The following is a 24363-nucleotide window of genomic DNA, read 5'->3' as shown; positions in this document are numbered from 1 at the left end:
ATATTACACTTTTTAGAAACATAGCTAAAGAAATGGAAACTTGTACGTATCATCTATAATTTATATTTATATATTATACTTATATATTTTAAATAGAAACCGATACATATTATCTATAATAAGTACTCCAATTCTCTATCTTATACGCGTTCTGTGTACTCTTGCACCTCCAAATTTCCCAGAAATCCAGTCTACGCATAATCTATTAATCGTTTGAAAAATTTATATGCTCGTGCTTCTCCTATGTCTTCACGAAATCGCGAAACGTTTGCACTTTCATGGCCGATCGGAATCAGGCCAGCGTTTAGGAATGTAAAGTGGCGGTATTTTTCCAGATATTCGCGGTAGAGTTCTCGGAATATTCGACATTAGATTTCTCCGGATGAAAAAAGTGGGGACAGCAGCCAATCATACAGCAATTTGTTCCGCAATAACGGAATGACGTAGTGCGATTAAAATGCTGGCAATTAAAGAACTATCGAGAGAAAGAGAGAGAGAGAAATGGACATCGAGGAGAACAAGATTTTAAGTGGTCTATCGTGGTTTATAAACGTGGTATCGTCGTTCGATAAAACTGGTAGGTGCAAGATAATAATGTAAGCGATCAGAGTATCTCTGGAATATATCTCGATACGAGTTAATGAATTCGTAACGCGTGCCTCCGAGATTGCCACGCACTAATAATTAACGTATAAAATGTCTTCCGGAAACGGTTATCGACATAAATCAATTAAACTGCACAAGCGGAGGCCTTCGATGTATCCTGCTATCTTCGAAGCGGGAAAGATCTGTCAGAACTCTTATGACTACTAAGTAATGCCGTCATTAGTCAAATTAAATGACTGTATAGAACAAAGTAAAGACGTTTATCGAGAAATAGAGATGAAATATCTGTTTTATGATACGGAAGATCTCGCTCAAAAAAGTGGCGAGCAAGTTTTAGATATTAAAATAAATGATATCCTTCGTCCGTTTCATATTTTGCAAACTTTAAACAAAACAGTATTAATTAATAACCGATAGAGTGCTGATTTTACCTTTGTAGTAATTCGAGAAACATTCATAGCGAAGTATTGTGCATATTAGTATCTGTATAACTTAGAGATCCGAAATAGTATATCTAATAATATCTATCTCTGTCGTCAATAACCACACGGTCGATGTGACGTTAGCTTTCGATAAATAAAAAAATACCGTTAATAAATAAAAAATATATAGTTGCATTGATATTATACGATGAACGGTAAACAAAATTGAAAAAAAAACGAATCACACAGAAATCGTTGGATGAAAAGCATCACGCAAAATGAAACCGCGAAAAGTGCGAAATCGCTCTTGATCGAGAGTGTACGCGCGTTTGCACCCTTTCGCGAGCTGTTCGTGTCTACCTAAATGTTCAAGGACGTACATAATACGACTCTGTGGAAGTCGAAAATTGTAAACGAGCAAATACAGAGAAAATCTCATCTGGAAACCGTGAAATCAAAATTGAAGAGGTTATAATTAGAGTCGCGAGTTTTTTAACTATCCGTGAAAACCGAACGTATTCGCATGAGGTTGGATAGAACGGGGTAACAATTGTAATTATAATTCTAAGTTCCGGCGACATGGTCGAAAGTCAAGTACATGGAGAAGGGTGAAATTAACGCATGTGTGGTGACACATAATTTTGCAGGTTTGATTACTGCGACAAAAGAATGAAAATATAACGAGACAAACTTATCAATTTAATTGCTTCATTGATTTTCGTGCCAGGGACTGTGGCGCAACATCATTATTTTTATTGCAGCCGTCTAGTGGTCATAAATAATGAGGGTAGCTGTTTGCTTAAAATTGTATTTGCCGGGATTATTTGATCGTTCTGGAATAAACGCGTAAAAATGAATGTTGTCCGCGACGCAATGCCGGTAAATCGAGGCACTGGAAATTTATCAGTCTTTAGAGAAATCGGGTCAATAAACATTGTATTATTAATATTTTAATACTACGTGGGACGCACAGCGTCGATGCAACTCGATATTATCAATTATTTGTACAATAGATATTAATAAAAGAAAGAATTTAATAGGGATAGATGTTACAATCCTGTAACAGAAATACCACTTGGAAATAAATCTACACGAGACACTGGTCGATGGATATGGTAAAAACTAAAAAGGTTGAAACTCTAGTTATAACGGGTCAGGAAACATTTTTAAAAGTCTGGCAGAAGACCAGATTCCAGGTTGCGTTCACGTGATTCGCAATTACAACGGTACATCCAATTACGGACGTGTTAATGAGTCCCAAGTGAAATCAGCACCGGTAGGACAGGCAGAATCAGTTTCCTCGATCGACGATCGAAGGAAGATCTTTTTATGGAATCTAACGTGCCGCAATTAGCGAAAGTTCCCAAGCATACTCGAGTCTCGATCAATCGAATACCCTATGCATCACACGTCGTAGAACAAAACGTTACACGCAATCAATTAATGGAACAACTTTTTCTTCTCAATTTTCTTAAAATCTGCAGAATCCGGATGAAAGAAATAGTAACGACAAAAAACACTGAATCCTTCCGATCTTCTTTCATAGTCGCAATAGTAAAAAGCAAAATTGAATAATATAAACCGGCTATTAAAATTTGCAAAGGAAACGATGACCTTTGACCAGTTAACTGTTTTTGATGAGTATACTCGTCACGAAGAAATAGCAATATTTTGTGTTATGATGTCAGTAATAAAATTAAAAAATAGAACAGTCATTTCGTTACAACTTAATTCTATATTGTAACAGCCACACATATTCTGCATTTCACGAGTGTACTTGTCATCGATTGCTTTCTGTGACACATTTTAAGTACACACTTTTCAAAGTTTTCAAGGAAGTCGCTACAGCTAACTGGTTAATGGTTTAGGAAAATTAAAAAAAATTTGATCCTTCCAAGCTATCGGAGAATAACGTATCTTTTTAATTCGAGAAAGACTTCTGAGTCATCCGAGACGTCTAAGCCGTAAGATAACCAAGCTCCATTTCAGACTGTGTACGATTAAATTCGCTGGAAAAGTTGCAGGACAAAGAATCGAATGGGCATCGTCAATCGTGTCACGAGGAACGTGACGGAGGTCTACGATGGAGGGAAAGACGCGAACGAGAAGGTGGTCTGAATAGAAGACGAAGAAAGGAAGAGAGAGATGGAGAGAGGTTCGTGGCGATGCTCACTTGTTGCTCGCTCGACTAATTGCCAAGTAATTGGCCCCGTACCCCCGCTCGTATAAAGTTTGCTTCATTGTCTTTAATAACGCCGTGACCTGCGCTAATGACTCACGTCGCATTCGTTGGTTAGGAAAGGGGAGAGCCCTGCTTTCGATGAGAAGGATCGAGTAGCTCGCGGCGCGACCGCTGCACGGAGAAAGAACCGGAAATTGCCGAAGAAATGGAAAACGCCGGGAAACGCGCAAAGCCGGACGAAATAATGATTTCCCGAGGAACTCAATCCCCGTTTGCGGAAAGACCCCGATTCTCTTTTTCTTTTCTCTCTCCGGCTACTATTAATTGTTTCATTGCGCTCTCTAAGCGAGTTCGATTCGTTTCACGTTTTATAAAGTTTCCTGTGAAACCATCGAATCGACGACTCCGATTGAAACGCAGAATAAACGGAGCTTCTAACGGAGGATGCGTTTGGTGTGGTCTTCGTTGATTTCAATGAAACTTGATGCGGTGATACTTTTACGTGAATAATCAATTTTAGCTGCGAATGACTGGCCAATTATGAGAAAAATGTATATATCTAAAATATAGGAGAATATATCATAGCGTATTGTAACAACGAATTTAATTAATAATTGTATTCCAATATGTTAACGCGAAAATATGAAAAGCTCTTCCGCAGTATAAACTATCTTTTTCATAATTACAGTTTCGTTTATCGAATATATAAGATTAATCGCCATTACCAAATTTCATTGAGATTGGGGATGACCACATCTGTGAAACGTCTCTTGTAAATATCACAATCTCCTAATTTTTTATGATTTCACAAAAAAAATTCCCATCTACAAAGTCCACTAACCTTGGAACATTATCATAATTTTGAACTTGATTCGAGAGACTTTTCTCCGGTCTCCCTCGTTACAAAGTTGACGCGTTTACCATGACCATTTACCCCACCTGCGGCACTTCTCCCCATGGGTTATCCCCTCGGCCTCGTTTCCCATGCAATTAGCACAAATGCGACCTCAGTCCAGGTATTTCAACACGTCCAAGAATTTCCTCGACCGAAGTAATGCGCCAGACAAAGATATTCGAGTCCGTTAACTTCTTAACAAAGTTTCGATTCTTTTAATCGTTTCTGTCGATCGAAACCGCTTAATAGAAAGTCGAGTAACTTCAATTTATCTTTTCGATCCAAGTATTTTCTATCATCAGCTCCGTTTGTCCTTCAAACACGTCGAATGAATCGACAACTATTTCTTTCTGCGTATAATATAAAGTGAATTAAACACGTCATGACTAATGTAGAATGTTGTGTTTCACGATAAAGTAACTTTTAGAAAACTTTAGATTCCGCTACAAATAGGACTACACGTCGAATTTTCTAAAATTATGCTTAATCTAATTTTTTCAAACTTGAAGAATTTATATTATAGCCTGCATTATTATATATCGCTAAATACAATGTTAGAATACAAACCGAAAAAATTAACAACTTAAAACCAGGAACTACTAAGTCTTAAGTAAGTGTCCTACAAAAAATCCCATGCTAATCGTTTTGATTAGTTTAATATTTCTAGTGTTGAATAATATCTTCAATTATTCGAAAGAAATTGTACGACTAAAATACGTGTGTTCGTACTTTTCATCCCTTATAGCCTGGTTTGTTCAAGTCGGAAGTGCCAGCCGGACTACAGCATCCGTGAACCCCAGGAACGAGGACAATCCGTCTATGACCAGATGTGCGATTGTGCTAAGAATTGAGAGTGACTCATTCCCTTGTGGCATGTAAGGGGCACGAACATTCGAACACCGATGTAGATGCACCGTCGCCAATCCACTGCATCGTACTCTATTGTTTCTACATAATTCTTAACATTTTCATTTTACAAACAAAATTTAGATTCTATTTTGGTACTAAAACAAGATAATAAGTACACTACACGTTTTCGTGTTTATTTTATTATGTTTTCTATAATATAATTTATTATAATTAAAGAAATAAAGTCGAAAGAAGAACTTGTTTCAACCATTAAATATTATAACATGTACTATACTTAGAGTATGTTCGGTACATGACTATGAAAAATGATATATTGATTATTTTGCCTACCCTAATAATCTATACTCTTGTATTATTTCACTGCTTATTTTATTGTTGGTATAGCAACAGACGACAGGTGTACAATATTGTCGAACGAATATCTCGACGAAGCCATAGTTTTCGGCACGAGTACACAAACGCAACCTGGAATATATTGAGTGTCATAAACTGCTTTATCCCTGAGGGTGTGCAGGGCGCCTTAACGAGTTTTAATCCGGATAAGAAACGATTGGCACCCTACAGACCGCGTATAACGGTACACCGGCATTAAATGTTAGGTATGGTCAGCGACCTACCGAGCTATCTCCGGTGCTACTACTCGTTACATTAGAATGCGTTCTGCCTGTAACTCTTTATTCATCGACCGTATAATGATATATTTCTTTGTTTCGAACGTATACAGTGATCAAGTGCAGTTTAATCCTGTTTTAATCCTCCTTTAACCATTTTTTCGGTTACTTTTAATCGAATTGTATTTTTCTACCCTTACAAGAATTCTTAAGTTAAACGAATTTTCTTAAAACATTAGAAACTTTTACCTTGACTGAAACGAAAGCGAAATCGAAACATAAGGAATTCGAGAATTGCAGGATTAAAATTTCCAAATATATGCTCCAGAATACAGTAGCTGACGGGAGGTGTATTCGACTATTCATAAATACATTATACGTACTATATAATATACACGTATGTGTACACACATTGTGTATACATAAAAAGTTTCTACCGTAAGTGTTCAAGTACTTTCGTGAGAAATTGCGAACATAATAAACAGTGACTTTAATTATCTTCTCGATCAGAGTATACGATCAGATACGAATGGCGGTATTTACGATTTCGATCGGGCTCTAACATGATTATCAGTTTCGCCAAGCTCGATTCAGGATAGTCAGCAAGTAGCCCTTCCATCGAGGACCTATGGAAATCGAATGACCGGTGATGCGTGAATAATATATTGAGATTCGCGTCTCGTTGTATTAACCTGTAATTTTAAAGCAGCGTTGTTGTATGAATATTTAACGTGGACATTTATTTTCCCGGACGCCCACGACGATCCTAAGCGACGCCTTTTTCATCCTGTTCGTCGATTAAAACCGACGTCCATCCGTGCCTCGGGATCACGTTCGCTCGAGGAACTTCGATATAATCGTTCTTATTAATAGCAGAATCATGAGAATAGTCAGTGAGTAACGAATATCCAATACTTCATAGATGTTTTATAGATCTGCGGATTTTTGAAAATGTAGAACGACTTTTAGTAAAATACAGGGATAAAAATTTCATATGTCCTCCTTTATTCTTTTTTTTTTTTTTTTTTTTTTTTGCTACAAATTCTACACTTTGATCATTTATGGTTGCAACGTCAATCTTCAGAGGCTACTATGAATGAAATCGATCGTTTCAAAGCAAAGATTCGAATGTTCACGTGTTCCGTGGCCACAGAAAATCGTCAGACGACAGATCTAGAAAAGATATGAAGCAGAGACCGAAAGGGGAAGGGAACAAGCCGGGGAGACAGAGAATCTCAGCGACGCGCCGGCTAGACGGCATCGTAAACTTCGTCGAGGAACTTTTGAATTTTAGTAAGAGCCGCTCTTTCTCTATCTTCGTTTCTCCTTCCACCCACAACTGGCTCATCTTGGCCTTATAAATTAGAGGTTCCCATTTCCAAAGGCTACTGGCAGAGTATTTTCTTGCTAAACTCGTGTCGATTAGAGAATCCCCGAGTGCAAAGCTGCCGTACCCGAAGATCGTGTCGCTACGTGCGATTCCAGCTTAGGCCGAACAGAGGTCGCCAGGAGTAACGAAAAAAGGACAAGGTTTGCTTCCTGACTAAGAACAACAGGGGAAGAATACGGATAGTCGATAATGTTTCTCGCCGAGTCGGTGAAACTTGGCCAACTCGCTCCTGTACAGGTAATATCCACTTTCGATGGAGTGTTCCTCTATATTTAAAATCGTTGCTCGAATTTGTAAACGATCCCAAAGGCCATTACAATTGTGTACACATATTGGCCCCAAAGATCTCTTTAACAGGTAATGAAACGAGTTTTAACGATTCACTGCTGTAACATAATTGTACAACAGATACAAACATTGAAATATCGAATACGTAACTCGTGATCCTCGTTGGAAAACTGAAGTGTAAGGCAGGATTGAAACTAAACATCGTTACAGACAATACAATCTGCGTCTGCCGTATCTAACACGAATATCGTGAGTGTAACTCGGTGGAGACAATTGCCATAAGAAAATCTACGTTATAAGTTAGAAGTAAAAGAAATGGGAGAAAGTACAGTATGAAATGCAGCTCAACTTCAAATCGCAAAGAATTAACAGATCAATTTACAGTAACCGAAACAACAAGAATCCTGTCACCTAACAACTCATCCATTATCATTCAATTATAAAAAAAACACACCGACACCTAATAGAAACACACCCTCGACATCTATTTTAATTAGGACCACCAAACTCTTGCTCCACCCTTCATCAACTAGTGACCCGTTGTCAGCCAGCGTAGGATTATTTGGTCGAAGGGGGATGATTGGTTTGAACAGAGGTTTTTTCGTCGTTGCTCAACGTGTACTTAGCATAGAAACGTTCTTCTGGGTCATAGGTATTCAGATTTTCCGTTCCCGGCACCTAGTTTCCTCCAGGATTCGCGAAGGGTGCCGCAGCCTGCGGAGGGTGGCCCTGAGGGGGACAAGGGTGAAGCAGCTAGATGAAAGGAGGGGTAGTTAGAGGGGGGCTGAGACGAAAAGGGGAGGATCGAGGAAGCAAAAGGAAGCAGACGGCTATAAGGAGAGAAAGAGCTGGCAAAAGAAAGAAAAAGAGACATAGAGAGAGAAAGAGAGAGGGGATAATTCCACGGCTAAATATCGGTAAAAATCAATACTATCTCTTTCCTCGGTGCACCGCCATCACAGCTAATAATGCACGAAAAGAATATGGACTTTCGTGAAGACTGACATGTCATTATAGTTGCGAACGATTTTAGACAGATTTTATCAATATATTGCGCTTGTCATGCGAAACATTTTCAGATTCAATTAGCACTACTACGAGATTCAGTAAACAAACTGAAGAGTTTGGTTCTACTTTTATTTGTATTGTTAAATACGAGCAGAGTGGTTCGATCAATTTTCTCCTAACACAGCCCCTAACAAGTGCTGTTTTGTAATTGTACGTCCATATTAATTACACTCTCCTTTTTCTCGAGAAAACAAACATCACGTAACTGTTATGTCACAAATTAATTAACAATTAATTAACAATAATATTTTCCGACCGGCGAATGGGAAAATTTGCCGCGGATATGAAACTAGTTATGAATACCACGCACTTCCTATGCGAATTACAGTTGGCGCGTTCGAACGTTAATTGTTATCGCTTTTTATTCATATCGTCGTCTTCACTGCGATGGAAATAGTCGTCGGTGTATCGAATTCTAAAATTTCCACGAAATTTACGACAAGACGCCGAAATTCATCTTATCTCTCCCCTGTGATATTCGTACAAAGATAACAATCTTTAGAACTTTCTTAAAGAAATCCAGAAACATCGCACGATATACCTATGCCGTGCGCTTGTCTAATTAGTCTTGCGTTACATGCGCGTGGAAAAAGTTATACTCCGCAATTTTTCGAAAAGAGATAGCAACTTTAAGGATCGTGCAAGCCACCTTATTGGAGCGGAGATCCGACTCATCGCACTCAAGATCCAAGAGTGCAGAACGCAGACCGGAAACGCGAGGTTTCTATGGGATACCGATCAATTATGTGCTCCGTGGTAAGAACGCGGTATAAACAAACCCTCGTTGCGGCTGAGCGGCCGCTATAAAGCGATACGAATTTCTCGTGCTCGTTTTCTCAAATGCTCCGAGAGTAACAGCGTGGAACCGCGGCTCGACCACGACCTGAGACAAACGGTAACGAAACGCAACGGACAGAGATCCCGACGGTTCCAAGATTCCTTTACACGGGAAAGTGTAAACGGTGGTGTGGCGCGGACGCACGAGCGAAGCTGCTGGGCCCAGACCGACGGATCGCCACCCCATCCTCGCTTTTCTACCTACACCTATAGCCCCCTAGCCCCCCCTCACCTCTGCTCCTGCCACCATCTACACCCCTCGGCCCCATCCCTCTTCGCTCTCCCAACCCAAACCCGAGAAGCAAGGAAGAGCAGAAAGGGGCAGGGAGCTCGAGTGGTTCTCAACAAACTTTTTAATATCGCGATAAAAAAGATAACGGTTAATTAATTTTTGTGTTTTTGAAAATTTGGATTTTTTAATATCAATAACTTGTCTTTTTCAAATTTGTATGTTTGGAATTTTCGCGTATCGACTATCCGCGTTTTTAAATATTAATAATTCATATTTTTTTAAATTTAACGTTCTGAATTTTCGAGTGTTAGTAATTCGCGTTTTTACAAATTCGAATCTTTGAATTTTCAGATATTAGCAATTAAAATTTTTGAAATCTTGAATCGTCAAATTCTCAAAGGTAATTTTATAATGTACAAAAGTCAAACGACATCTGCGAAGTCAGGCGAACAGTTTTAATCAGTTTATCCAACTGTCCAAATTATCAACGATCAGGTTTCTAAAGCAATGGAAACTAACTGACGTCAAAAGCTTACGACAAAGCCAACGATCGTCGGTGTCACAATATCTCGATTTCCAGACGCATCCTTGACACGTTCTATCGATCCAGTCATATCAAGCTAATCGCGCCTCTAGTCTTGAGTGCGACTTACTCTACGCGATATCCTTACAAATGTGCAACATAAAACGAAGGAAAACGATTGGTAAAGAGTAAATAATTTACACACGGCCGGATACCAGTGAAATATCGTGAAAAATTAAAATACAGGAAATATGAGAACCTTCGTACCACCCTGATGCCCCCCCCACACTACCTCCACTCGTTGGTTCACCCGCCCTCCGTAACACGGGGTGGCTAGGAGGGTTTAGGGAGAACAGGGGAGGTGGGTCGCGTACTACCTCCTACAAAAGTATGGCGTCACCTCCCGCGGTACAATCCCTGCCAAGAATGTAACACCGTTATTTTATTCTACCTTCAACGATACGTATTCCTAGTTATTGTACTATAGAGACAAAAGAAGAATAAAAAATAAAGAAAAATTAAAAAATCATATTTAAAAAACCGTCTGATTCTTTCAAGATTAATTTTTCTTACTGCAATAAAGTGGTAGCATCATTTACCAATAATTTAAGAAAACCCATGAAAACCAAGTGAAAGTCAGACGTCAACTAATACTGCTAGTAATAAACTTTTGCTAGTAATAAACCATACATTTCTTTCTTTTCTAATAATTTTGAATAATTTAAATAATTCTTTTTCTACCAAGTACAAAATCCAAATATCGGTGCTGCTCCTTATTGACGAAGATCCTTCAATTCTTTCGTTGTAGATCGCGTTATCCGTGAAAGAGGGGTCGAAGAGAGAAGGTAAAGTGTACAAGTACGAACTGAGTTGCGACAGGTAGACGATTATTCAATGTCAGGAAAATTATAGGACTAGCAGGAGTTTGTTAAAGCTTGACAGAAATTAAAATTCATATTAAGAGACCTGTATCTGCCGCAATCTTATCATTGTCGTTCTATAAATCCTCATTAAACGACACCGGTTGCTTATGTGACTCACGTGTACTAAATGAAACCCGAAAGAACGAAACTCTGTCTTCCGCGATTACAAACGGTAATAAATTTTATATGATATCAATTACTAACAGGTTTAGCGGCTCCGTAAATGCCGCCGATTTTCTTGTCAATCAAGAGATTACTCCGATGACAGAGCTTTCATCAATCATATTTACTCAATGATCTGTATTATCTGAATTCTTAATCATTCGCGTTGATTTTAGATACATTCGGAAGGCTTAAACTTTCGGATTGCTCTAAATTTGAACAAACAACAAAGCTCAAGAGATCATCATTTTGTTTAACGCTAACCTTCTCTCATATTTGTACAATTTAAAATCATTAATGTCATCGATTTTCTTATCAATAAAAACGTTCAATAAACGTGCTATTTAAATTTGTGATCTTTCGTGCTAATCTTGAAGATATCCTAAACGCGCAAAATCTTGATTACCCCAAATTTTACAGTATAACGAAGTCTTCGAGTCCGTCATTTGCAATTCACCAGCTTTTCCTCGTACTCCCACGATCCGTTCAACAGTTTACAAAGATTTAAGACACTTGTAAACTCGAACACGCGTAAACACACGCGTGAGGAATTCACGCGTGCCCACGCACTCAGTGAAAGACACGTCGATGGTTTCGCGTGTAACGCGCGGTTAAAAATCTCCTCGGACAGCTCCTATATCTCTCGATCTTGTCGCGTAGCTTATTACTCGACTCGCAAGTTCTTCTTTTTCTAATTCGAAACTCCAGTTTTGAAGTTATCGGCACGAGGAAATTCGAATAATGCGCCCTCGCCGGATTTAGCGACCGATCGAGTCACGCCTTCAGAGACGTCTGTTACTAAAACTATTCGAAAAACTGGTTTACGTAGTTCTCTCGTGGTCCGGTTCGCTCTTGTATAAATTATAGTACGTGTACACGGCGACAACTCCGACGCATGATACGAACTCTCGAAACGTCAATTCTTTCGAGTGACTCGATAACGTGTGATTTTTTCACTGCATCAATAATCTAGATCGGAGATAGTGAATCACTAACACGGCTGCCAAGTTTAGCACCGAGTGACTCGCTGCTGGCGCCGTTCATTACAGGTTTCGTCTGCACACGCGATATCTAGCTCCGTTTGGAAAAACGATACTTAACAAACAATATGTTTTCACAGTATCTGGCAACGATCGCGAAAAAATTTGGCAACTAACGGGGAAAAAAATTTATCTTCGATCTGAATTTGATGGAATCGTATTTTAAGAAGCACAGTGCTTCTCAATCTGAGAAACTTGAAGAAACGTAACTTCTTTCTTTATTGATAAAAATTGATTAAATTTTCAATACCGTAGAATTTTTTCTGTTCTGTTCACACCAGAACCATTCGTCGTAGCGACTCCCTAATTATTTTGAGCAATTTGAAGAAAGAAGTCTATAAGAAATTTGATTATTACCTACTAGTGCTATCGAAAATGTTAGGAAATAGTTGCTGCTTTTGTTCCTATTTATAACTTTCCCGGTGATACATGGACGACCCCTATGTGTCTACTGAAACATTTGTGGCTTTTATCGCATCGAAGTATTGAAACAAGCTCTCTCTCTCAGTACGTAACTGATTTCGAAAACGAGTTGTTCGACTACAGAAGCATTGACGTCGATGCAAACGATCGAGACCATTTTCAAAGGGCAAGTAGCTCTGCCGAAGCAGGATTATCAGCAAGAATGCGGACTAACCGGGAGACGAGTGATAAATAACGGTGGCTACCTGTAGACTGTGTTATCTAGGAATGTTAGCAGTCGGACAACGTCAGACACGTGGTGCTCTTATGTTTTACACGCTAATAGCGACAACGTTTCTATATTCTAAACCGACGAAAGCCTATCGATGGTATCGTGTTCAAGTAAAAAACATTAATTCCATTGAATTTGGATTTAATACGCGTGATATCATTGCTGAACGCAACGTTCTCCCTTATAGCAATCAGAGTACAGCTTCAGATTTATCAAGATGCATTATCAAATACACTACGTACTCCATTGATTGAGGAGTAATCTACGAGCTCTAAGACTATTTATTCGATAAGTTCGATCGAACGTGTTACTCATCAAATATATCTCTATCGCCCCTAGTTAATCCATCCGTATCTTCTTTATTAATTTTTAATTACTTAAATTTCGGTGATTAATAACATCAATAGATCTACATGAACCTACATTGATAATCGATAAAAAGAAAAGAACTTTCTCGCAGTCCAAAGAAAATTCGATCTTGGAAGGATTAACTCAAGACCATTACTAATTGGCGATATATCATAGTGATATAAATCAATCTATTTCTTAAACCGATAGAAATATATCTTAACTGAAAATCAAGTTACACTTTCATTGAAGTTCTATATATCGTACTTTAAAAAGTAGAAATACACAATTAAATTTAAATTCCCAAAACTTTAACTTACACTTGCATTCAGTTAGATCTCTCATATACATCATAATTGATAAGTAACACGTCGAGAGCATAATATAATCGACACTCACCCTTGCTCTATCCTATCGACGGGACCCCCAGGACCCATCATTGCTGGATGTCCAGGCCCAATAGGTCCTGTCATCGGATGGCCTGGTCCGAATGGGCTTCCAGGTGGCATACCGTACTGGGGACCTCCAAACGGTTGACCATGCGAAGGAAAATGAGGATTCCCTGCTCCCGGAGGTACAAACGGCGGTCCTGAGGAACCGGGTCGACCGACGAACTGCGGTGGCCCGCCAGATGGCGAACCGAACGGGCTCGGTCCGGGCCCATTATACGGTGGCCCGGAATTATTCGGCGGCGGAGGGAAGCCCGACGAATTCGGCGGTGGTCCGGGACCAGGTGTCGAGGAACCACTAGGCGCTGGCGAGGCAGTATATTGAGGAGTCGCGGAACCGGGAGGAGGACCTTGATAGGGTGGTGCCCCTGCTGGACTACCAGCACCACCGGGGAAAGGACTCGGACCCTGGAAGGCCGCATTGCTCGGTGGACCACCTGTACTGTTGTAAGGACCGGAGCCAGGGCCACCACCCTGGCCAACGGAGTTGGGTGTAAAAGGCGATGCCTCCGAGCCGGGCGGCGGGCCCTTCCAAGAGGCTGGTGTTCCCGGATCCTCCAGCGTGGTAGTGGCTGCCAATGGCGTGTTTAGGCGGCTACAGCCTGAAAATTTAAACAATGCATGATGTTATATCTGTTGTACTTTAGAGTAATTGATCTCATATTACCAGAACATAAGAATTAAATGTGTTATACTATAGTGCGTACACTTGAAAGTACAAAGATTTTAAAAGATGAAGGAATTCTTTCTGTTATATTATGAATTAACTGTTATGATGTTACAGAAATGCCAAAATGAAGTATGTTATAATATAATATACATATTAGTACATATACATAGATTCCAAAAGATAAGAGAAGTAATATTCGAATAGCATATATAATGATATACTATTATACCAATATAATATACTCATTACAACTCCATTATTTAATACTATTCCTCTTATTACCTTCAATATTGCACATTCTTATAGATACAGATACACTTATAATGTATAAAATCTTCAATATATAAATGTTTTCATGTAGTACGTGAAGTTTCTAATGATTCGTTTAGTTATCAAGCTTATTTATGTGCAATACAGATAATTAGCTTTGCTATTATATTTATATTCTATCTATATTTAACACAATAACCTTTTTAAGCAATCTCATGTACGGTACATTTATGAGAATAGCATATCGATGCACGTAAACAACTCTAATAGTAGTCTAATAATAAACAACTCTGATGCTTATATTAACGCCACTTTACGTAAAGTAATATATAACATAGCATTTCTAAAGAATTCTAAAAAACAGAGAAGCAAAGTAAAATCACCATTGTTTGTCCCATTGGCCTTCATTGTCCTATGGTCACCCAGATCATTCCATTGCACCGATCACCCACAATGTAGGAATCAGCACTTGGCAAAGAAAAGGTCAATCTTCCTAGATACGTTTAACTCTCAATTAAATGAGATCACAAGAAGGTCACGTTTCAATTCCTGCATGTGTAACAACTCGAGTTTTCCTTAGAATTGAATTAAGGTTATGTGCCGGTAACCTAACCTATAGTGCGGTTAGAACGCGTTTCGCGAGTCCCACCGACGGCGAGGGGACTTAAAGCGCACGAAGCACGATTCACGATACTTTTCAGGAGTCCGGATTCGCAGTCTGTCGATGCACCGTCTCATCGAAAACTGTGAAAGCTGTGAATAACAATGGGCACCTGTACGGTCGCGTTGCCGGCATTTTCATGCTGATTTTCGACCTGTTTCAAGACGTTCCACCAAGTTTCGAGTCGAGATCCAGGCGCGCACCCACTGTTAGGCGCGTGCACAGGTCCGACATCACGCTAATCTTCATTCATTTTCTCGTCACATTGCAAAAAAATTCACGATCGTCCAAACACAAATGACTCGGTGCAAGTGAGAGAGAGAGAGAGAGAGAGAGAGAGAGAGAGAGAGAAGAGGCAAGCGCGAATAAACACCACCAGAGTCAACAGACGACCCTTGTCAGGGACGTAGCGTGCAGGTGGCGCCACAGCATTCGTATTCGTATTCGTATTTACCGAAGGTTTTTAATCACGCATTAATTCACATCGAACGAATCGTAATAATTCTCCGTAACCGTTAGAAAGATCGAATTTTTGTTTACCATACGTATACTTCATTGATTTAATTAACCATAAGGTAAAGATACATGGTAAACACTGGACGAACGTGATTGTATCGACACAGACGTTCCGAAACGTCAAGTTTTAACTGTCAAGACAGGTTTCGCGAATGAAAATACAGGAAGCCTGTGAGGAACGCGTGACGGCACGAAAAAAAGTCACTAGTCTCCAGCACTTTCACTCGCGATTTGTCACTCACACGTGCACCGTTCGCGACGACTCGAGGAAATACACGTACGCACGTGCGCCAGGGGTGTAGCTAGTCGACACACGCACCTAGTAGTAAACTAGACTAGCTGCTCCCTCAACGGACCACGTGTTCAGTACTCACTGTCCCTCCTAACTGCCCGCGCCCGGATGTCAACTGGATTTCTTCCTCGGTCGTAGCCAATAATTGTTATCCGATACATAAAAATCGGACGACGCTGCCATTTTTAACAGACCGGCTGCATGAGCCGACGCGGTAGCAACGACTGCCTCACACCCCGCCCAAACACACTGAAAGCACACCCCATCAAGGCATACGCAGCAACTCCGTAGTGCAGCTCGTCTTTTCTGCGTCGTTTGCCTTGTGCCTTTAAACGCCAGTCGAAAAATCGTTCGGCCGCTAGACACGCGTGTTTCGTCGGTTATTAGCCACGCTTTCTCTCGATCCTCGGAGTTAAACCGTCGCCTAAGTAATCCAGTCGTATTGATTCTAAGCCGCGCGCTACCTTCGCGTAATTACACGGCTGATATTCCTTGCGCGTGCACCCGAAACTATTCACCGATTTTTCCCTAGACGCGACCGTTCTTGCCGGCACTACGCCAATGCGCCGCGCTCCTCTACGCTTCGTTCCTTCTTCCTCGGTTTCTCTGAATGTCTCTTCTGCGTCTATCAGTGAACCGCGCGATTCATTCAAATCCTTGAGAGGTATCACTCTGACCGGCTGTAATTTCCGATCGATTAATCAAGAGGAAACTTTGGCAACGCGGTGTCGCCTGTTGCATGCGAGTAACACAGTGTGTACAAGACGTGCAGTAACGTAATCGCCTTGATTTGTAAACAACATGAGATGCCGGCTCAGTTCGTAAAGAGCGATGCACCAAAACGGGCCAAGTTAAGTGAGAAAACAATCACACGCACCAACGGAACGACCAGCCAACACGCGTCCTCCAAAGCACTACTCTCCCGCTCGCTATTATTTATCACACTTCCTCCCTTCGATATTCAATCAAACGTTTCTCTCCCTGCCGCTGCGGCAAATTAGAAACCGACGCGACGTGAAGAAACACCACACACACGATGCGTTTCTTTAATCCTCCTCCTCCGTTGGCGCACCGTTTCCGCGAACACTCGAAAGTTAACTCTCGTAACTTTCTGCGTGCAGCACAGCCAGAAAGCGTGGCGCACAAAGAACACACGTCACCAAGCAAGGATATCGAGGTGCGATCGAGCACAAAAGACGATTACGGGAAACACACGCGTCATTCGCTGCTCATTCATGGACGACTCACGGCGTGGTGGCGTGGCTCGGCCAAACGATTACAAAGAATGGAAAAAAGAAAAATAAACTGGACGTCAACTATGACTCGAAGGTGCGAAAAAAAACGTGTAGAATTGAAAGGAAATTTGTCCACCGTCAGCGTGATATCGCTTCCCGAGAATTAAAACCGCGATCCGAATGCCCGAGACGTGTAAAACATGCAAGACGACGCGAGAAGGCAGCTGTTCCACGTGGAGCGTCGCCCACGGATGCGTACGGCCCTGCGCCGAGAGCTAAACCCCCGACCGCAACGGGACTGCGCCTCGCCACAGTTACTCTTTTCTGTCACCGCCACCGCTGCCGCCGACGCCGCACTCGCCACTTTTACACAACGAAAAAATGTTTCATGTTTCTAGCGGAAAGCGAGGATCGGACAGTTTCCTAATCATCTTTATTCGCGTATGAAATTCTAATCGATCGCAGAACCATGAGAAAAGAAAATGAAAAAGAAGATAACTGTAAAGAAGGGATGCTTTTCGCGCGTGGAATGGCGCAGCGGCCGCCACATTTTTTCTCACTCCTCGTCGTTTCAAAGTCCCTCCCGTCGCGGGGGACTCAACACTCGCCGGTTGACAGTGTCACCCTAAAAATCAATAAGGGGTTCACCCTCGACCCTGCCCACCCTCTTCCTCTTCCTGCACCTTTCTCCACCTCCTCCTCCTCCTCTTCCTCCTCTTCGTCCTCCTCTTTCTATTCCTCCTCCACCTCCGCCTCTTTACTCTCTGCGTTTATCCCAGGAACGTATAGCGGGGGTCGATGGGTTGGCGAGGTTATGCTGGTCAGACGACCAGTCATTTTATTAGGCGGTGATACGACGCCAGGAGGCCTGCTAACCTTCAAACGCCGCGTTTAAGCGGTTTGCGTTTAAGATGGCTTTCCTTCCTATTACCTTTCCAAAATTTATATCTTTCACTTAAACTGGCTCGTGAAAGTATTCGAAAATTTTTATTTTCTTTTTATTGTATCTGTTATATAGGACATTTCGAAATTTCATTAGCATTGTAATGAGACACGACTATCATATTTATATTGGTAAAATCCGAAATCATTCTGAAAATGTATATAGAAGTTACGAGATATATTCAGAGAAGGTTTCTATAAAAAGAAGATATATTTCTTTTTATGTTCTTCAGAGTAAACAATTTTACCTTTTACTTTGTATTATTGTAATAATTTTCAACGTTTCAAATATTGTTCTAATAAAGAACCACGAGTTTAATTCATATAAGTTTTTCTTTTCTAATTGTAAGAAGAATTTTTAGAAGAAGAGAATAGGTTGGTGTTTCGCATCAAGAATATTGAGAACTGCTGGACGCATCCAGGCAGAACTTAACTGCATTTACGTCTCTAAGCAACGAGCGTTCATTTTTCCATCCTTTTCGTAAATGCAACCGCGTCTGGCGTCGCGACACCCAACCGTGTTATGCTTCCTTGTTCCCTGGCGAGTCGTTCGAATAGAAAGGCGGCATCAACGGGAAACTATGCCGACCTACCTCACCACCAAGTTGAACTACCAGAAAACGGAGAAGATTAGTTCACGAAGCCGGAAGTTATCTGGACCGGAGCACTTTCTAAAATTTTACGAGGCTGAATCGTTGCTTCAGCTATTTATTACTATTATCAGCGACTGACACCAATTCACCTGGGACGTGAAATAGATCGAACAGTTACATAACTTTGGGGAAAGCAGAAGTTTCAGCTTGCTATACTTAACAGAATATTACACGGCAAATATTACAATCTACTCTTTGATAGTTCGTATTATATCCTTTCTCTCATGTTACCCTCGGACATTTGCTGTAATAAAATCAACAAGCAAACCGAGACAATAGCTTAAAATCACTAACAGAAGTTTCTGTTCAAAATCTTTAACATTCATCGAGTATCGTATTATTTCAAAAAATTTAGATCTAACTATTTATTTAACGTGAAGCCTACCTGTTAAAAATATACTGCTCAGTTCCATCCTTTCCGTGTCCCATCATCACCCGTTATTTTCACTTGTTTCTTGATTCATCGATTTATTCGAATCTTCAAAGGCGAGAAATCACTATGTAGCGAAGAACTAGAGCGTTCGACATTTTAGCCGTGAGCGGAGGCGAAATCCCGAAGAAAGTTTTCTACCGATAAACGTTCGAAGGTCACGGCTGTCAGACGAGAGAACCACGGGCATAAGAGTACGCTTGGCTCGCTGTCACGCGAACAACGCTCGCACACTGTATGTCAGTACGCATCTCGATGTCTATCTGTCGGTGAAGGCACGATTCGATAACCCGCGATTCGGGGTCAGTATGGCCGCCTTTTATATCCCGGAGATGTTGAAAAGTCGTCTTCAGTGACAGTTGATGTGTCGTCGAACGAAGAACACGCGGGCTCCGGAAAACAGCTTTGCGACCGTACTTCGTTAACGAGGCCAGCTTTTCATGCGAAGCTCAATGAGCGATATACACAACGATACACGACTGTAATGAGGCCTTGAATGACCGTGGATAGAGCCAGATGTATTCGTAAAAGTGCTCGTATTTTTCTCTTCTTTTTCCTGTTTGCATTAAATGTATGCTTTTGGACGTAAACGTTGAGCTGCATCGTTATGCGATGAAATAGCGTAAAAGCGGACTTAAGTTTCTAAGTTCGTTACTGCGTGTGTGTGTGTGTGTGTGTGTGTGTATGTTCATCAAATGTGCGAGACAGAATGCATGAAAGTTTTAAATGAAAATTGCAAATGATACGCCGACGAAGTTCTCCTACGCAGTATAAGAATAAATTTCTTTTAGCGGTCTTCCAGGCTTTTTAGTCATTTGTACTTTTTCTGCATCTTTAATTAAAGATTACAGGAGAAGAACAAGATAAGTGAAATTTCCTACCTTTCACAGGGAAGCCGTTCTAAAATCCAATAGCTTAACCAATCAATCTTATACTATCGAAATTGTCTTTTTATTTGGCTTTAGTACTAAACATATGTTCCTCAGAAAATGAAGAAAAATGTGCTCATCATGTTTTTTTCCTGTGTTATTCTATTAATAAGAAATACAAACGAAATGACATTTAGGTGTACGAATCAGACCGTACAGATACAATTCTCCAGGTTGTAACCGGTGGTGATTGGGAAACATTTTTTTTTCAATATTCTCATTCTCTTTGTGTGTAACCAATGAGAGAGAAGTCTCAGGCCGCGAAAACTCATCCGTTGTGGCACTTCGATTTTTCCCCGACCCCGTGATAACTTTTTCCCGCAAACCATACGGAAATATCCGCCGCGAACGCGTGGCAAGCCACGAGGTGAATGACAGTTGCGGACAGTTCGTACACAAGCACGTTCCACTGACCCTGGGTTGAAACGATTCGAACGAGCTCGGAAACAACCGACCCTTGCTTGCACGTGCTCTCTCTCCCGTGGACTTTCTGTACTTTTGGTCGACGCTGTTCCCCGACTAGAACTGTCCGAAGAAAGCCGCACACCGTTCACGGAGATATTAGGATAAGTTTCATTCATACAAACTTTGGAACAAATCTCGACCTTCGGAAACCGTGACGGTGCGAAGTCTACGAGCGGCGTTCGGACTCAAGCAAACTGAATTTAATTTCCATTAAACTCGCAAGTTTATTATATGGATGAAGAATTTCTTCTGGTTTAATGAGTTTAAATGTCTTGATAAAATTTTGCTCCTTTGATAATAAATTGTAAGGCCGTGATTTCTCATTAGTTTCGTTGTGCTTCATGATATACAAGATTTAGCCTATGATATACTCAACGAGAACAAAGTTAGATCTATATGAAAGGGCGCATAGGGGAAAATTTCAATTTTTGTTGATCTTTTAATTTTCATGTTATTTGTTAGCTATGATAGTTGGAAAGAGAACAACTTGTTACATTCCAAGATATATATAAATCTTTTAAAACTAGATGAACAGATTATTGAATGTAAAAATTGCTTATCATATTTTTCTCTTTGATGGTCACATGTGACATTAGCTCAAAATCCAGGAAGAAAACAAGATTTTAAATAGGATAGTTTTGGTAATATGGCTCTAATTACTGAATTTTAGGATTGTTCCTTTATTTGTTAAAGATAAGATATAATTGTGCAAAGAAATAAGATTGCAAATAGGATAGTATAAAGACTATAACTCAGAACATCAAGAGACCCGAACATAAAGGGAAACTTTCGAAAATATCGGCGAAAAGTTTGGAAAGTATCGCGACTGTTCGTGGATTGTTCGCAGCTGTTCCTAAGTGGACTCGGAAGCTTCGGAGTTCATGGCACACAGAAACAAGTTGGATCTGCGGAAAGGCACGAAGGGAAGGCCAGAAGAGCAAGTTCGTGGTTGGCTGGAGCGGGGTGGCATGAGGAGGTAGATGAGAACGAAGCACGGAGGGAGAAGCCACGTACGAAAGAGAGAGGGAGAATAGGTCGATACGGTAAACTATTGTCTGGTGGGTGAAGTGTTCACGAGAACTGGGCGGAAGACAGCTTTGCGCTGGTTACGTGCATTCTCTGCTTCGCATGAAACGCGAAGATATGACATGCTCGTCACCGCAACGATGTTCAAGCGCGTCCAAGAAACCCCGCACCTCCATCTACGCCCGCGTAACCTTTTGCGCCTGGTCCCTCGATCGATACTGGTGCACGAATCGAATCGTTCTACGCGTTATTACCGACCGAGAATACGCTACAATATTGTCCGTGATTTAATTCGTTTTGTCTTCTATTTTCTCTAAAGGGCTTTTTCTCATGATTTAATTATCCCATTTTATTAATCGTTAAATCTCAGTAACGTCCTACATACGTATTTTTGTAAAAATTGGTGCTGCTTTGCGAGAATAGAAGTGGAATAAAAATTGGTTTTTAAAATGGAAACGTGATATTTCTACGCAGTACTATTGCAGATGTTTTGAATGAAGATTTGATATTTACCTGAAGAGTGGTTAACAGCGAAAAACAGTTTCATTTCTTCTAATAAATTAAATCGACGCACTTAAAATTAGTATCGTTTATCCTACACTTTTAATTTATTGAAAGAATTTTTTCTATTTTTCCAAAGTCCAGAATCTTTTAAATAATATATCAAATCAGAATACTAGCTACGTATATAGATATTTTGTTGTGTTTAATAATCAATGAAATTTCCGTATTTGTTCCCTAATAAGGAAACAATTAGATCGCCCCTACTTAATTTATGAAGGTTCGATAGTGTGCAACGACGCCCTCTACAATCGAATCGTTTGGCGGGAGTATCGAAGAAATTGCGATAATCGCAGTACAAAATTCGTTATGAAACTAGTAAGTCGAAGTAGAGTGAAGTAGTGAATTTTCGTGAAGTGTGAATGCGAATTTTCGAGAATTTCGTCTCTGATCTGCAGATTTGTGCAAGTATACTACGTACACAAAGGCAGTTTGGCGTGCAGCAGTGCGCAACAATCCTACATCGAAGTGTGTTTGCCGATTGTCATCGGGGGATGGAGAGGTAAACACAATTCCACCCTACCACCTTGTTCTATTCGCTACGTGTACAATCTATACATATCTGTGTGTTCGTCTAGGTACATTGGCAGCAACGCTGATGTGGGTTTCGATCGTGAAACCACTGACTAAATATGGAATAAACCTGATATTATATGGGTTTTCGTATTTCGCGTTCTGAAATATCGATCTCAAAAGAGAGTGGACTATTTCTTACGATCTGTGGTACTCATATTTATATGTGGAACATATTTAACTCAATCATCGAGAACAATAAAAGTGGACTTGGCACCTTACGGAACATCGCGTCACATGTTCTGTAATACCGACCATTCAGAGGTTTTATTACGCCCTCTACAATTTATAACGTTGGGTAGAGTGTAATTAGTCCGTTTGTCCATATATTTAAACGAAATTTTAGTTAGTGGGTAATTAAATAAACTTCTTCTAATTGGATTGATTTTTTCTGAACTTGAATTACTACTATGAACGAGAAATCGTAAGTAATAAGGAGAGCCAGTAAGCTCGTATTATATGGACTTCAGTTATATGAACTACTTGTCCTGCAGCAGGTTCAAATAAACAGAATGTCGGAATACTTTATGCTCAATACAAACACGAAAATGAGTAAAATTAAAGATATTGGTAATGTACTGTGGTTATCGGTGGACAAAATAAATGTAACATGAAATACTTTCTTGTATCCCACAATTTAAAAGTTTGTATGTAGTTATGAAATCGTACATTATTATTGTAGAGAAAATAAAGAATTCTACGCATCTATAATACGCGTTCATAATACGCGATTGCACAGATTGAATTAACGGTAGATTAAAATAGTAATTTTGTACTTGGTAGAAGATGCTTCAATGCTGTGTACTTTGTGTGTAATAAGACCATATGAAACTAACCTTTATGCCGACCACCGATAATTAACATTCGAATTAAATGCGGAAGTTAACCAATAAATTCATGCTTTACGAAGAAAAAATTTATTACGACTGAATCTTCTACTGAATGTGATATTGTAAATCTTCGTTCTAATCTCTTATGTAAATTTGAATCTATTAATGAAACGACCTGATGATTTTTGAAAACGTACATGCATAATTAAAAGGATGGTATTATAATTATACTCTTTTCTGTGGAATTTGTGTATATAATATTGAAATTGTAAAATATGAGATAGTAAGGTTATGTCGAGTAAAAATAATCAGTAGGGAAAACAGAGTAGAAATGATTTTGTGAGGCAGAACTTTCTGCGTCTACCATTACCGAACTGGTTAAACAGGTTATCAGTTTATAGCCACCGTAAAGACATTTTAAATTTCGCGGCACATATGCATTCCGCGCCATTATCTTTTTTGTCTCATTTTAGTCGTTTCGCTGAGTTCACAGCACCGTGCAGAGGATATGTTCGAGGTAAATATATAGATCGAAAGTATTCTTATCACTTCTATTTTTTACATAGATTTTTCCGAGTATTTTTATATTTTGTGTAAGAGATCTTTATTTAGAATAATTATTTAGAGGTCATAAAAGTGTTATTAATACTTACTAGTCAATGCTTCAGTTATCATCATTATGAGCATGAGATCGTCGGTTTTTATTATTAAATAGAACAATGGAAATATGCATTTTATGCATCAAATCAAAAGCAAGCACGTTTCAATAG

At 40.0% G+C, this 24363-nt stretch overlaps 1 protein-coding gene and 1 long non-coding RNA gene across 4 annotated transcripts in view; one reads left to right on the top strand and one right to left on the bottom strand.

The window, feature by feature from the left end:
• LOC126873711 (LIM domain-binding protein 2) overlaps positions 1-19319 on the bottom strand; it is a 134575-nt gene extending 115256 nt beyond the window's left edge. For 2 of the 3 annotated variants that reach the window (XM_050634876.1, XM_050634878.1), the window contains exons 1-2: positions 19165-19319; positions 13491-14142 (exon numbers count right to left, since the gene is read on the bottom strand). In XM_050634876.1, the coding sequence (XP_050490833.1) occupies positions 13491-14142; positions 19165-19192 (680 nt within the window). In that variant the 5' untranslated portion in view covers positions 19193-19319. Of the gene's footprint in view, positions 1-13490; positions 14143-14863; positions 18256-19164 lie in introns of those variants that run through there. The other variant, XM_050634877.1, reaches the window with a different exon arrangement.
• A 263-nt stretch (positions 19320-19582) lies between these two features.
• LOC126873762 (uncharacterized) lies at positions 19583-23368 on the top strand. Its single transcript, XR_007692523.1, has 4 exons — positions 19583-22508; positions 22589-22692; positions 22769-23187; positions 23258-23368. It is a non-coding gene; the product is annotated as an uncharacterized LOC126873762 (long non-coding RNA).
• Positions 23369-24363: the final 995 nt, after the last annotated feature.

The sequence above is a fragment of the Bombus huntii genome, chromosome 15, assembly GCF_024542735.1.
Source record: "Bombus huntii isolate Logan2020A chromosome 15, iyBomHunt1.1, whole genome shotgun sequence".
Lineage (NCBI taxonomy): Eukaryota > Metazoa > Arthropoda > Insecta > Hymenoptera > Apidae > Bombus > Bombus huntii.
The sequence above is the reverse complement of the archived record's forward strand: the minus strand, read 5'-3'. Positions and strand labels throughout refer to the sequence as shown.